The 16,911-nt window shown below is 36.5% G+C and overlaps 1 protein-coding gene across 3 annotated transcripts in view; it reads left to right on the forward strand.

The window, feature by feature from the left end:
* Window positions 1-16,911, forward strand: part of LOC123525856 (RNA helicase aquarius-like) — a 65,569-nt gene that overhangs the window by 24,710 nt on the left and 23,948 nt on the right. For all 3 annotated transcript variants that reach the window (XM_053538094.1, XM_053538093.1, XM_053538092.1), the window contains exons 14-22: window positions 4,740-4,860; window positions 5,803-5,895; window positions 6,783-6,910; window positions 7,420-7,519; window positions 8,191-8,358; window positions 8,553-8,659; window positions 12,321-12,490; window positions 14,883-15,011; window positions 16,170-16,307. In XM_053538094.1, coding sequence (XP_053394069.1) covers window positions 4,740-4,860; window positions 5,803-5,895; window positions 6,783-6,910; window positions 7,420-7,519; window positions 8,191-8,358; window positions 8,553-8,659; window positions 12,321-12,490; window positions 14,883-15,011; window positions 16,170-16,307 — 1,154 coding nt within the window. The remainder of the gene's footprint in view (window positions 1-4,739; window positions 4,861-5,802; window positions 5,896-6,782; window positions 6,911-7,419; window positions 7,520-8,190; window positions 8,359-8,552; window positions 8,660-12,320; window positions 12,491-14,882; window positions 15,012-16,169; window positions 16,308-16,911) is intronic.

Raw genomic sequence — 16,911 nt, forward strand, 5'->3', positions numbered from 1 at the left:
ACAGGTATTTCCTTCTAGAACTCTTGGTATGTATCTCAACATGCTATCTATGTGAGAGGAAGGTCAGGACTCAACACAAGACAGGTATTTTCTTCTAGAACTCTTGGTATGTATCTCAACATGTTATCTATGTGAGAGGAAGGTCTGGACTCCACACAAGACAGGTATTTTCTAGAACTCTCGGTATGTATCTCAACATGGTATCTATGTTAGAGGAAGGTCAGGGCTCAACACAAGACAGGTATTTCCTTCTTAAATTCTTGGTATGTATCTTAACATGTTACCTATGTGAGAGGAAGGTCAGGACTCAACACAAGACAGGTATTTCCTTCTAGAACTATTAGTATGTATCTCAACATGGTATCTGTGTTAGAGGAAGGTCTGGACTCCACACAAGACAGGTATTTTCTTCTAGAACTCTTGGTATGTATCTCAACATGTTATCTATGTGAGAGGAAGGTCAGGACTCACCACAAGACAGGTATTTCCTTCTAGAACTCTTGGTTTGTATCTCAACATGTTATCTATGTTAGAGGAAGGTCAGGACTCACCACAAGACAGGTGTTTCCTTCTAGAACTCCTTAGTATGTATCTCAATATGGTTTTCTATGTGAGAGGAAGGTCAGGGCTCAACACAAGACAGGTATTTCCTTCTAGAACTCCTTAGTATGTATCTCAACATGCTGTCTATGTGAGAGGAAGGTCAGGGCTCAACACAAGACAGGTATTTCCTTCTAGAACTCTTGGTATGTACCTCAACATGTTATCTATGTTAGAAGAAGGTCAGGACTCAACACAAGACAGGTATTTCCTTCTAGAACTCTTGGTATGTATCTCAACATGTTATCTATGTGAGAGGAAGGTCAGGACTCACCACAAGACAGGTATTTCCTTCTAGAACTCTTGGTATGTATCTCAACATGTTATCTATGTGAGAGGAAGGTCAGGACTTACCACAAGACAGGTATTTTCTTCTAGAACTCTTGGTATGTATCTCAACATGTTATCTATGTTAGAGGAAGGTCAGGACTCACCACAAGACAGGTGTTTCCTTCTTGAACTCCTTAGTATGTATCTCAACATGGTATCTATGTGAGAGGAAGGTCAGGGCTCAACACAAGACAGATATTTCCTTCTAGAACTCTTGGTATGTACCTCAACATGTTATCTATGTTAGAGGAAGGTCAGGACTCAACACAAGACAGGTATTTCCTTCTAGAACTCTTGGTATGTACCTCAACCTGTTATCTATGTGAGAGGAAGGCCAGGGCTCACCACAAGACAGGTATTTCCTTCTAGAACTCTGGTATGTATCTCAACATGGTATCTATGTGAGAGGAAGGCCAGGGCCCACCGCAAGACAGGTATTTCCTTCTAGAACTCTTGGTATGTACCTCAACATGTTATCTATGTTAGAGGAAGGTCAGGACTCAACACAAGACAGGTATTTCCTTCTAGAACTCTTGGTATGTATCTCAACATGTTATCTATGTGAGAGGAAGGTCAGGACTCACCACAAGACAGGTATTTCCTAGAACTCTTGGTATGTATCTCAACATGGTATCTATGTGAGAGGAAGGTCAGGGCTCAACACAAGACAGGTGTTTCCTTCTAGAACTCCTTAATATGTATTTCAGCATGGTATCAATGTGAGAGGAAGGTCCGGACTCCACACAAGACAGGTATTTTCTTCTAGAACTCTTGGTATGTATCTCATCTTGTTATCTATGTGAGAGGAAGGTCAGGACTCACCACAAGACAGGTATTTCCTAGAACTCTGGGTATGTATCTCAACATGTTATCTATGTGAGAGGAAGGTCTGGACTCCACACAAGACAGGTATTTTCTTCTAGAACTCTTGGTTTGTATCTCAACATGTTATCTATGTGAGAGGAAGGTCAGGACTCACCACTAGACAGGTATTTCCTTCTAGAACTCTTCGTATGTATCTCAACATGTTATCTATGTTAGAGGAAGGTCAGGACTCAACACAAGACAGGTATTTCCTTCTAGAACTCTTAAGTATGTATCTCAACATGTTACCTATGTGAGAGGAAGGTCAGGACTCACCACAAGACAGGTATTTCCTTCTAGAACTCTAGGTATGTATCTCAACATGTTATCTATGTGAGAGGAAGGTCAGGACTCACCACAAGACAGGTATTTTCTTCTAGAACTCTTGGTATGTATCTCAACATGTTATCTATGTGAGAGGAAGGTCAGGACTCACCACAAGACAGGTATTTTCTTCTAGAACTCTTGGTATGTATCTCAACATGTTATCTATGTGAGAGGAAGGTCAGGACTCACCACAAGACAGGTATTTTCTTCTAGAACTCTTGGTATGTATCTCAACATGTTATCTATGTGAGAGGAAGGTCTGGACTCACCACAAGACAGGTGTTTCCTTCTAGAACTCCTTAGTATGTATCTCAACATGGTATCTATGTGAGAGGAAGGTCTGGACTCACACAAGACAGGTTTTTTCTTCTAGAACTCTTGGTATGTATCTCAACATGTTATCTATGTTAGAGGAAGGTCAGGACTCACCAGAAGACAGGTGTTTCCTTCTAGAACTCCTTAGTATGTATCTCAACATGCTGTCTATGTGAGAGGAAGATCAGGACTCACCACAAGACAGGTATTTTCTTCTAGAACTCTTGGTATGTATCTCAACATGTTATCTATGTGAGAGGAAGGTCAGGACTCACCACAGGACAGGTGTTTCCTTCTAGAACTCTTGGTATGTATCTCAACATGCTATCTATGTGAGAGGAAGGTCTGGACTCACACAAGACAGGTATTTTCTTCTAGAACTCTTGGTATGTATCTCAACATGCTATCTATGTTAGAGGAAGGTCAGGACTCACCACAAGACAGGTGTTTCCTTCTAGAACTCCTTAGTATGTATCTCAACATGGTATCTATGTGAGAGGAAGGTCAGGGCTCAACAGAAGACAGGTATTTCCTTCTAGAACTCTTGGTATGTACCTCAACATGTTATCTATATTAGAGGAAGGCCAGGACTCAACACAAGACAGGTATTTCCTTCTAGAACTCTTGGTATATATCTGAACATGCTATCGATGTAGGGCTCAACACAAGACAGGTATTTCCTTCTAGAACTCTTGGTATGTACCTCAACATGGTATCTATGTGAGAGGAAGGTCAGGGCTCAACACAAGACAGGTATTTCCTTCTAGAACTCTTGGTATGTACCTCAACATGTTATCTATGTTAGAGGAAGGTCAGGAATCAACACAAGACAGGTATTTCCTTCTAGAACTCTTGGTATGTATCATAACATTCTATCTATGTAGGGCTCAACACAAGACAGGTATTTCCTTCTAGAACTCTTGGTATGTACCTCAACATGTTGGAAGGTCAGGACTCAACACAAGACAGGTATTTCCTTCTAGAACTCTTGGTATGTACCTCAACATGTTATCTATATTAGAGGAAGGCCAGGACTCGACACAAGACAGGTATTTCCTTCTAGAATTCTTGGTATGTTTCTCAACCTGTTATCTATGTGAGAGGAAGGCCAGGGCTCACCACAAGACAGGTATTTCCTTCTAGAACTCTGGTATGTATCTCAACATGGTATCTATGTGAGAGGAAGGCCAGGGCCCACCGCAAGACAGGTATTTCCTTTTAGAACTCTTGGTATGTACCTCAACATGTTATCTATGTAAGAGGAAGGTCAGGACTCAACACAAGACAGGTATTTCCTTCTAGAACTTTTGGTATGTATCTCAACATGGTATCTATGTGAGAGGAAGGCCAGGGCCCACCACAAGACAGGTATTTCCTTCTAGAACTCTTGGTATGTAGCTCAACATGTTATCTATGTGAGAGGAAGGCCAGGGCTCACCACAAGACAGGTATTTCCTTCTAGAACCCTTGGTATGTATCTCAACATGGTATCTATGTGAGAGGAAGGCCAGGGCCCACCACAAGACAGGTATTTCCTTCTAGAACTCTTGGTATGTAGCTCAACATGTAATCTATATGAGAGGAAGGTCAGGGCTCACCACTAGACAGGTATTTCCTTCTAGAACTCTTGGTATGTTTCTTAACATGTTATCTATGTTAAAGGAAGGTCAGGGCCCACCACATGACAGGGAGTTCCTTCTAGAACTCTTGGTATGTTTCTCAACATGTTATCTATGTGAGAGGAAGGCCAGGGCCCACCACAAGACAGGTATTTCCTTCTAGAACTCTTGGTATGTATCTCAACATGGTATCTATGTGAGAGGAAGGCCAGGGCCCACCACAAGACAGGTATTTCCTTCTAGAACTCTTGATATGTATCTCAACCTGTTACCTATGTTAGAGGAAGGTCAGGGCCCACAACATGACAGGGAGTTCCTTCTAGAACTCTTGGTTTATATCTCAGTATGTTATGTATGTTAATGTAAGATCATGATTCAACACTAGTCAAGTATTTCCTTCAAGAAAACATAATATGTACATTTCAGCTTCTTGTTACTATGACAATCTTTATGTCTGCATATATGATAAAAAATACAGTAAATTTCAGTAACATCCCTATTTTTGCTTAAAGATTCATTAAATTCAGTTGTTTCTTTTAGATTTCTTTTGTTATATTTTGGAGAACCAATTTCTAAGCTTTGATAAGCAGTATGATAAATGATTCTGCTCTTTCCCTTGTGAGTTTGAGCGATCCCTGTTTTACTATGTATAGCTTAACTTTACTTGTTGGCTTGTATATTTAGGTAAGCCACCATGAGAGAAAGAAATCACAGCTGGAACAGATTAATGAGATGCCCCTGTACCCTACAGAAGATATCATCTGGGATGAAAATATAGTGCCAACAGAGTACTATAATGGTGAAGGTAGGCTTTCAGATACTGTTGGTCAGGTTAGCTCAGAAGGTAGAGCAGAAGACTGAATCTGGAGGTGGAAGGATTGAGTTTAATGTTGTCTTTGACAGTTTGACAGAAGACAATGTGTTTGAAGTTATTAGTCCTCCATTTGCTGATACATGTGGTGAAGTTGAACGGTGCTTACAGAGAACTGACAACTGTTTAGATAATTGCAGTACTGTTGAAAAATAACATTCTAACATGACTTGATTTGATTTCCAGTTAAACAAAGAAGGAAATCAAGCTCTGTATATTCTGCTATAAACAACGACTAATGCGCGGACCGGTAAGAGAGCATTATGACGTCAATTATAATGTCAAATTGCGGCATGACATTACTCCTAGGGTAAATGAAGTCCAGCATAATATTTGTTAAAATATGTCAATGAGCATGTCAGAATGAAAACAGTCAAGGCCTTCTTGTGATTTATTGTCTAATTTACCATGGTTCTTCGTTCAGATACTTCAATATTTAACCACCCAGGCTAATGCCCTCGTGGTTCAATTCCTACGCATCTGAACTCTGAACCGCGGTAAATTAGATGATAAACCACTCAGAGGCCATGATTATTTGTTAAGTAAACACATACCTGTCTATTTGACAAAACAGTGTACTGATAAAAGGGAAGTTGTAGTGCTTTTGATAAGATATTTAACATTCAACACGAAGGTTGTGGCATGGAATGCTGCTAGTGGTTACAACTGTTAGTTATGAGGTGTCAGTGCAATATAGAAATTTTGGAGTACCTCATACTGCAAATACAGAAAACTGATACAAAGTAGAAAAACAGGTTACATCTGCAGGCAGTTAAGAGTGTTTCATTTAAGTTAATTTCATAATCTAAGAAATTCGTACAAAGGCTTGGATGGATTTGTCATTATAAATGTTAATGTATGCTTCTTATCTGACAGGGACACTTGCGTTGCCTAAGATCAACCTGCAGTTCCTGACATTACACGACTACTTGCTGAGAAACTTCAATCTATTCAGACTAGAATCTACATGTAAGTTAATCATCGAAAATATTTTGATTACATTAAAAGGAAATGCAGAATGAGATTTAAAACTTTACCGAGAAGTAAAGTTTTTGCTATGCAACACAGTGACTTTCTTTTGATGTACATTCCACTTCAATGAAAAAAAATCCATGCTTTCCAGAAAAGATGGTTAATTTATGTGAAAAACAAAAAAAACATGCAATGAATATAAACAGAGTTATATATATTTAAGATCAAACTATCTTTCATTGGTGTATACTGTAAAATCATTTAATTTTGTGGGCATGAAATTTCATGGTTTTGATCAAAATGGCAATTTCGTGGGACATGAATTCGTGGATTTCAACTTTTGAACATAAAATGAATGGGAATTTTACTTGTTTGTTGGGATTAAATTTCGTGCATTGACTCAACCATGAAATCCACGAAAATTAGTCCCCCACGAATAATAATTATTTCACAGTATCAGATATTACACTTTCTTCTGGTATTCTCTTGATGAAAGATATTTTGATCATAAACTGAATGGTGAAATGTATACATGGGTGAAGTTTTCCACAAAAAATGACATATCACTTTTGATTTGTTCACTATCATTTGTCTTCAGAATATTTTATTCTTTGATATTCCAGGGCCTATTTTTATTTCTTTATTATTTGGCTGGGAAATAGATTGTTCTGTATAACTTGTTTTATGAACTTAAGATATTCATAAAGATTAAAATTTTGCTGGTACACAATTATATAAAGTTTACTACTCTTTATATATTTTCTTTAAACTTCACTTTAGATATCTTTTGTAAATTTTATATACTTGAAGACAGATCTTCCAAAAAGCAAACTAAAGATTTTAGTTAGAAACTGAAAATTGTGTATTAATTCTTTTTCTTGAAGATGAGATTCGACAGGACATTGAAGATGCCATAACTCACATGAAACCATGGAAGGCAGAGGATGGGTCCACTTATTTTGGGGGATGGGCAAGAATGGCACAACCAATTGCAGGATTTAATGTGGTAGAGGCAAGTGAAAAATAAATTTTTTAGTTGGACAGATTTTCAAAAGCCTTTTATACATTTTAACATACCTATTTCTGAGTTGGTTTTATATTCTTTTCTTAAAAATTATGTATACATTTTATATGGTTCATTCTGTTTGTAACAAAAATAAAGCTAAAACAGAAATTGCAGAGAATAGAATATTTCCGGTCACTGTCTGTTATGATGTAGTTAACTTTAAGGTTTCAAAAATATTCTATTAAAAATATCTGTTTCCTGTTAAGTAATGCGGTTAAAATACTATCATTAGACAGTATGGAAGGTTCAAATTTTATTTGACATTTGGGTGATAGGACACTCATGGTAAATAAAAAAGATTGCAGACAAGCAGTACTTAAAAAAGTGATATGTGCACAGCTGAAATTGCATTGAAGTTTATGGCACTGTTTCCATGGAAACATACTGCACACTGTTTCCCCAGATAACTGAGATATAGCATAAATTTTTCATTGAAATGATTTGATGTGTTTCAGGTTGCAAAGCCCCGTGTAGGAGAGAGTCACCCTGCCCAGGTTAGGGCTGACATTACAGTGACCCTCAGTGTTGTACAGAGCATCAAAAATGAATGGGAAGGTAACACAAATGTTCACTTATTATTGTTACTGTAAAGTAGACTGCAGCAACAGACTAATTTGAATTTTTCAAGAATTTGTGTTGTGCACAGAGAGATAATTTGAAGCCTTTGTTCTCAAAATTGTGGGGTTGAGGGAGTTAGACTGGATAATGTGCATCTAAAAAACTCTTGTGTTTTACAACCCCAGGGTAGGCTAAACTGGTTCCATCTTTCAGAGTGTGTAGATGTATAGAAAATAATTTTGAATGAGCCATACTTCTCACTGTTTGTTAATAAAATCTTGTGTGGATACACTGGATAGACAGTTATTTGTAGAAGAGAACCCTGGTTATACTTTTTACTATTTGATAGTTGTACTGGCTTCATATATATTTGCTGTGAACATTACCTAATTTAAGTTTACCCAGAAGGACAGTGGGTTTCCAGTGGCGGGTTGAAGTTACTGCTTTTAATTCATGTTTAAATAAATTTACTGTCAGCATGGTTCAAAGAAAACACACTTATGAAATATAAGTAAACATTGGCAACACTTTGTACTTTAATGAAGTTGAACTGTTGTCTGTAGAGTGAATACACTGCATAATCACTGTTGTTGGCTTGTTTCTTGAAAAAACCTTTTTATCTTGTTTATATAACATACATTAGCATTGAGTATACTTAATATTTTCAGGGTTGCGGAAACATGATGTAGCATTTTTAATATCGATACGTCCTCCTCATGATATTGGTTTCAAATATGACATAAAGTCACCCTTCATACCCCAGGTGGGCCTGATGTATGTCCGAGGCTGTGAAATAGAGGGGATGCTTGATGCAGAGGGAAAGGTCATTGAAGAAGGTTAGTGTGTCAGTAGTGCTTTCTTACTTAAATTTCAGTTAATTCTAATAGTAAGTACAATGTAGTCCATTAATAGTTTATAACACAATGCCATGTGACTTCAGGACATGATCATATCTTAACAGGACTTTGCATAAAGAACTTCTAACAATCAGTGAAAGTCCCTATATAATATAGTGTTATTTCTATAACAGGTCCAGAACCAAAACCAGAATTAAGTGGTGATACAAGAACATTCCGTGTTTGGTTGGATCCTAACCAGTATCAGCATGACATGGTAGCAACAGAAGATGGTGCCGAGGTTGGTAATTTTCTGTTACCATAGTTACAACATATATACTGTTCTTACATTTCATATTTAGTTGAAGAAATTACAGCAGTTATTGTATTTGCAAGTAAGGTACGTTGAGTTGCAGTAACTTTTCCTTTGTTATCAAAACTTGAATAAGTTCCTTCAGTTTTATTAGCTCACCTGTCACATAGTGACAAGGTGAGCTTTTGTGATCACCCTTCATCCGTCGTCAGTCCGTCCGTGCGTCAACAATTCCTTGTCTGCACGATAGTGGTTTCATTTATGATTTTATTTTAACCAAACTTCCACACAACTTGTATCACCATAAGATCACGGTTCCTTTCTTGAACTGGCCAGATCCCATTATGGGTTCCAGAGTTATGGCCCATGAAAGGGCCAAAATTAGCTATTTTGACCTTGTCTGCACAATAGCAGCTTTATTTATGATTTGATTTTTACCAAACTGGCACACAACTTGTATCACCATGAGATCTTGGTTCCTTTCTTGAACTGGCGAGATTCCATTATGGGTTCCAGAGTTTTGGCCCCTGAAAGGGCCAAAATTAGCTATTTTGACCTTGTCTGCACAATAGCAGCTTCATTTGTGATTTTATTTTAACCAAACTTGCACACAACTTGTATCACCATAAGATCTTGGTTCCTTTCTTGAACTGGCAAGATTCCATTATGGGTTCCAGAGTGATGGCCCCTGAAAGGGCCAAAATTAGCTATTTTGACCTTGTCTGCACAATAGCAGCTTCATTTATGATTTGAATTTAATCAAACTTGCACAAAACTTGTGTCACATAAGATCTTGGTTTCTTTCTTGAACTGGCCAGATCCCCTAATGGGTTCCAGAGTTATGGCCCTCGAAAGGGCCAAAATTAGCTATTTTGACCTTGTCTGCACAATAGCAGCTTCATTTATGATTTGATTTTAACCAAACTTGCACACAACTTGTATCACCACGAGATCTTGCTTCGTTTCTTCAACTGGCTAGATTCCATCATGGGTTCCAGAGTTATGGCCCCTTAAAGGTCCAAAATTGGCTATTTTGGCTTTTGCAGCCATATAGAGACTTCATTTATGGTTTTATTTGATACAAACTTCCAAAATATCTTCAACAACAATACATCTTGGATTCCATGACAAATCAGATCCAGTTGTAGGTTCCAGAGTTATTTTATGTCTGATTACCTCCCCTGATTGTAATTAAAATGGATTTATATCAGTAAGTACTTACAGGACTTATTTGAAATTTCATTATTGTTATTAGTTGGACTGAGACAATCAGGGTAGATAACGGACTGATTTTATGGCAAATTACCTCCCTTTATTTCAAATTAGAATGGGTATATCTCCATAACTAATGAAGATACTGATCTGAAATTTCATTTATGTCAACAGATTTATTTGGCAGATCCTTCTTAACTTTTTAGCTCACCTGTCACATAGTGACAAGGTGAGCTTTTGTGATCACCCTTCGTCCGTCGTCAGTCCGTGCGTCCATCTGTCAACAACTTCTTGTCTGCACGATAGTGGTTTCATTTATGTTTTTATTTTAACCAGACTTGCACACAACTTGAATCACCATAAGATCTCGGTTCCTTTCTTGAACTGGCCAGATCCCATTATGGGTTCCAGAGTTATGGCCCATGAAAGGGCCAAAATTAGCTATTTTGACCTTGTCTGCACAATAGCAGCTTCATTTATGATTTGATTTTTACCAAACTGGCACACAACTTGTATCACCATAAGATCTTGGTTCCTTTCTTGAACTGGCCAGATTCCATTATGGGTTCTAGAGTTATGGCCCCTGAAAGGGCCAGAATTAGCTATTTTGACCTTGTCTGCACAATAGCAGCTTCATTTATGATTTGATTTTAACCAAACTTGCACACAACTTGTATCACTATAAGATCTTGGTTCCTTTCTTGAACTGGCGAGATTCCATCATGGGTTCCAGAGTTTTGGCCCCTGAAAGGGCCAAAATTAGCTATTTTGACCTTGTCTGCACAATAGCAGCTTCATTTATGATTTGAGTTTAATCAAACTTGCACAAAACTTGTGTCACCATAAGATCTCAGTTCCTTTGTTGAACCAGCCAGATCCCATAATGGGTTTCAGAGTTATGGCCCCTGAAAGGGCCAAACTTAGCTATTTTGACCTTGTCTGCACAATAGCAGCTTCATTTATGATTTGATTTTAATCAAACTTGCACACAACTTGTATCTCTACAAGATCTTGGTTCCTTTGTTGAAGTGGCCAGATTCCATCATGGGTTCCAGAGTTATGGCCCCCTAAAGGTCCAAAATTGGCTATTTTGGCTTTTGCAGCCATATAGAGACTTCATTTATGGTTTTATTTGATACAAACTTCCAAAATATCTTCAACAACAATAAATCTTGGATTCCATGACAAATCAGATCCAATCGTAGGTTCCAGAGTTATTTTATATCTGATTACCTCCCCTGATTGTTATCAAAATGGATTTATATCAGTAAGTACTTATTTGAAATTTCATTATTATCATTAGTTGGACTGAGCCAATCAGGGTAGATAACTATGGACTGATTTTATGTCAAATGACCTCCCTTTATTTCAAATTAAAATGGGTATATCTCCATAACTAACGAAAATACTGATCTGAAATTTCATTTATGTCAACAGATTTATTTGGCAGATCCTTCTTTTGTTCACTTACAATAATTTTCTTCTTAATTACTTCCCTTTTACGTTACTATAAATAGCTTATTTTTAGTAACTTTTTTATTATTGGCCGTAGGAAAAAACTGAGACCACTTTTCTGTGGTACAACATGGATGGTACCTCCAGTTTTTTGGTGTATTTTGACATATCTGTACCTTTTAAGATTTTCTTTTCTTTTTGGTTAAATTTCTTCCCTTTGTTGTTCCTGTCCTGTGGACTTAGATATTTTTTCTGAGGACCTTCTTGTCCTCAAGTGCAATGATAACAGGTGAGCGATATAAGGCCATCATGGCCCTCTTGTTTATTATTGGCTGTAGGGAAAAACCGAGACCACTTTTCTGTGGTACAACATGAATGGTACCTCCAGTCTTTAGTTGTATCTTGACATATCTATACCTTGTAAGAATTTTTTTTTCTTTTTGGTTAAATTTCTTCCCTTTGTTGTTCCTGTCCTTTGGGCTTTGGTATCTTTTCTGAGGACCTTCTTGTCCTCAAGTACAATGATAACAGGTGAGCGATATAGGACCATCATGGCCCTGTTGTTTTTGTCAATTTTATTTCTAGATATGATAGCAATATTTGTGCTTTTAAAATTTGCTGTGTGCTTGTTATACTTTTGGAGATAATTCTGTTTAATGTTTAATAGTCCTAACTTTTTTTTTAATAAACTAATTTATCTTTTAGCAGCAAAAAATAAAACGTTTTTGAAAATTGTCTTATCTACATTTATATTTCTTTTAAAAAAAAACCAACAGAGTTCATTCAGTAGCCTTTAGAAGCACATTTATTTTGAAAAGAGAGAGTATGTTGGTGTCTATGGAGAGTTATTAAGGATTATGTTTAGTACTATATCCAAATAAGATTGAACCATGCTTAGTCAGAGATGTTTACAATACCAACAACTATACAGAAAGTGGCATTGCTTGTTGTCTCAATATTTAAATTGTAACATTTTATACAGGATGTCTACGAATCTTTCAACATTATCATGAGAAGAAAACCTAAAGAGAACAATTTCAAGGCAGTGCTGGAGACAATCCGTGATCTGATGAATACAGACTGTGTTGTACCAGACTGGCTACATGATTTAATTCTAGGATATGGTTCTCCTGATGCAGCTCACTACAAACAGTAAGTCAGTCTGTGGTAGGTTAGACTGGTAACCTAATTAATTCTAGGATATGGTAGACCTGATGCAGCTCACTGCAAACAGTAAGTCAGTCTGTGGTAGGTTAGACTGGTAACCTAATTAATTCTAGGATATGGTCAGAGACCACCAATTCAAAAAAGTACAGGGAACTTACTGGGAATGAGGTAAGTGTATACCTGGGAATAAGGTAGCATCTGTGCGTTCTGATTGGTCAGTCATGTAAACAAACCCAAGAAGTGATTATTTTTTTCAAAATGGAATATTTTTACTGCATTTACAGTATTTCATTATACATTTTGACAAAATTTGCTACATTTTATGTGTATTGAAAAAAAGTTTCATCAAATGAATTTCTCCCGCCATGACAACGATGTAAACAGGGGGTCATCTCATTCACACGAAAATTACTTAAATAAAGTATCACTATTCATATGTTTTTCGTGCGATATTTTGGTGGAACCAAGATAGTTCTTGAAAAAAATGTGGTTGGATATACATGTTTCGATATATGGAAGGCCGTACACGCCATAATGTTATAATGGAAGTCTATGGGAAAACAATTGGTGTTCTCTACCCTATATTTAGAGCTAAAACGTGACTTTTGTCGAAAGCGATCACAGGTAATGTTAATGGTCACAGATCTGTTGCAGATGATGTAAAAAGACGTTTTCGTACAGAAGTAAGCGTGAATTTTGAATATTTTTTAAATTTTGGCCTCTTTGACAGGTGTGCCCATTTTTATCTGAGATTTTGGACCAGAAAGGCTCATTTTTATGTCTGTAATGTCGGAGAATGATCAAAATTGGTAGACTTTATTTCTATTTCTTACGGAATGAATCATATTTCAGCTTCCAAACAAAATCCTATGCCAGTAACTTAAATTTTCGCGAAAAAATGCAATAAAATAACGAAAGTGTCTGAATCTTGGCCTGTAAATCGACAGGGGGTGACCTTAGTAAACTGTCTATATCTTTCTTAAAACTGAACATTTCTTGATGAAACTTTGTGAAACAATTGGTATTGGATTGTACTTAACAATAAAACTGTAAAATGGGAAAAAGTGAAACGAAACATTCATCTATAGGTCAGAGACCACCAATTCAAAAAAGTACAGGGAACTTACTGGGAATGAGGTAAGTGTATACCTGGGAATAAGGTAGCATCTGTGCGTTCTGATTGGTCAGTCATGTAAACAAACCCAAGAAGTGATTATTTTTTTCAAAATGGAATATTTTTACTGCATTTACAGTATTTCATTATACATTTTGACAAAATTTGCTACATTTTATGTGTATTGAAAAAAAGTTTCATCAAATGAATTTCTCCCGCCATGACAACGATGTAAACAGGGGGTCATCTCATTCACATGAAAATTACTTAAATAAAGTATCACTATTCATATGTTTTTCGTGCGATATTTTGGTGGAACTAAGATAGTTCTTGAAAAAAATGTGGTTGGATATACATGTTTCAATATATGGAAGGCTGTACACGCCATAATGTTATAATGGAAGTCTATGGGAAAACAATTGGTGTTCTCTACCCATATGGTAGACCTGATGCAGCTCACTACAAACAATAAGTCAGTCTGTGGTAGGTTAGACTGGTAACCTAATTAATTCTAGGATATGGTATACCTGATGCAGGTGATGCTAAACCAGGATTACATTACATGCAAATGGTCATACATGCTTTTCCTATATCTTGTTGAACAAAACAGGTTACCTGTTCTATAAAAGTACCCTTGAGAATATAATACTATCATACCTTTTTATGACCTTTAACCCCAGTAACCACCTTGAACCTGGCAAAGGTCATCACTGGTTAAAAGAGTGCCAATATTTCTATATTATACTGACTGTTTTCAGTGTTCAGGGAATAGGTCCAAAATACCTTTATGATAATAGAAAACAAATTTTAAGTTTTAGTTCAAGTTGTAAATATTTTGTCTCTGACTGTTTCTGAAATAAATGGCTGTGCTCTTGGCATTGTATGTCCAATCAAATTTCAGTATTACCTTTACTCCTAACAACCCTATACTTTTTTGTACCCTTAACTTTTTTGTAAGTAAATCATTGGACAGCAGATCAGTACAACACTAAGTCAGTGTGATTTTTATACAGATTGCTTGTAGGATATGATAGTCTTGAGACAGCTCACTGACTTAAAAATTCTTTGTTGATGATGGGGGAACAGTGTAAACAAAATGTTGTGTACTGGTAAATATGAAAGGCATAGAAAGAGCAAGTGGTAAAGAGATTATCATCCCAGTTGTCAAAAATTTTATATGATCTGAAAATATCAGTCAAGATAAGCTGATTAATTGTTGATCAGCTGTACTGTATTTTGAATGTTTGCCATTGTCTTTTTCAGAATGGAGAATAGGATTCCCAGCTTAGACTGGAATGATACATTTTTGTCAATAGAACATCTGTTTGCTAGTTTCCCTGGTTATGAGATAGAACTAGCATCAGAAAATGTGCAGGCACAATCTCCATTTAGGTAAGTTGTTTCCTCTTTAACTTGACTTACAAGGTAATGAAGGGCTATTGTACTGGCCCTGTGTCTTACCTAAAGGGGTTTACATAAAAGACTGTAATTATTCAAAATATATATGAATTGATGATATGATAAGTATAATATAATCTCGCATTTAGCAACAAATTTGTAAACTTGCATACTTAAGTTTGTCAGCAGTGGCAGTGAATCTTGACATTACAGACTAAGATTGTTATAAACCAGTGAAATATCATGTTGGGAGATAGTAATATGTTCCTTATAACCGAGTTTTTGCTATGTTTGAGTTTGTTACACCCGTATGTTTTTCATATTAAATATATAGGGGAAAATCGGGCCAGAAAAATAATTTCCTTATAACCGAGTTTGCTATAAGTGAGTTTTACTGTATGTATGTTGTGGAAACTTTAAAAGTCTTCTTGTTGACACTTAGTATCCATTGTCATCATTCCCCCAATTTCTTACCCTACTTCACCTCCACCCCAACACACACGCATACCCAAACACAGACACACAATACACACCTTTATTTTATGTTTTTCGGTGGTTTATCGAAATATAACGGTGAATTATATCCTGATAAACTCACTGGCCACTCAGTGAAAATTATCAAATCTGATACCCGGATTAACGTCAAAAAGTTTACCGAGCGTACTGAAAGCCGGAAACAATATGACGATGACGTCGTTAAAATGACGTCATCTTTGCGATGCTTCCCGATAAAATTTCCCGCAAATTTCGACATTTTATTGAAATAAACACAACAAAAGTAGAGTTTTAGACATAAAATAAACAGAAAAATTGTTGGTATCGATGTAATATCACGGTAATTTCACTCGTGAACACCAAAAGTTGTTATTTTCACTCGTGGCTGCGCCACTCGTGAAAATATCACTTTTGATGCCCACTCGGTGAAATTATAACGTGATATTACACCGAAACCAACAATTATCCTCTATGTATTTATTTAGTAGAAACTTTTAAACTTTTGAACACATTTAACATACATCCAGTATATGGTTGGAGGTAGGTTTCACATTGGCATTGGTTTATTTCAAAATTAGAAGCAACAAATCAGAGCAAGAGTTTTAGTCTGGTTTTCAAACATGTGTTGAAGAAGTTGTTTATTAATTGATATTCCAGATTATCATTTGTTGAGGAGGAGACAGAGAGCAACAAGAGAAAGGAAGGAGAGGACGCCCCCACCCCAGTACAGAAAATCATTGTTCAACCTCATGTCATACAAAACAGGGGACCCTACTCCTACAGTCAGCCTAAAAAGTATGGACAATATCTTAACCTCTTCTTATACAGTTTTCTGAAAAGAAAATGAAGTTTGATAGTATGTCTGACAAAGAAAGCTTTGAAGCAGTAGTGTATGTCTGACAAGGAAAGTTGTGAAGAGATAGTATATGTGACAAAGAAAGTTGTGAAGAGATGCTATGTCTGACAAAGAAAGTCGTTAAGAGATAGTATGTCTGATATAGAAAGTTGTGAAGAGATAGTATGTCTGATATAGAAAGTTGTGAAGAGATAGTATGTCTGATATAGAAAGTTGTGAAGGGATAGTATGTCTGATATAGAAAGTTGTGAAGAGATAGTATGTCTGATATAGAAAGTTGTGAAGAGATAGTATGTCTGATATAGAAAGTTGTGAAGAGATAGTATGTCTGATATAGAAAGTTGTGAAGAGATAGTATGTCTGATATAGAAAGTTGTTAAGAGATAGTATGTCTGATATAGAAAGTTGTGAAGAGATAGTATGTCTGATATAGAAAGTTGTGAAGAGATAGTATGTCTGATATAGAAAGTTGTGAAGAGATAGTATGTCTGACAAAGAAAGTTGTGAAGAGATAGTATGTCTGATATAGAAAGTTGTGAAGAG

Source organism: Mercenaria mercenaria, chromosome 3 (assembly GCF_021730395.1).
Source record: "Mercenaria mercenaria strain notata chromosome 3, MADL_Memer_1, whole genome shotgun sequence".
Lineage (NCBI taxonomy): Eukaryota > Metazoa > Mollusca > Bivalvia > Venerida > Veneridae > Mercenaria > Mercenaria mercenaria.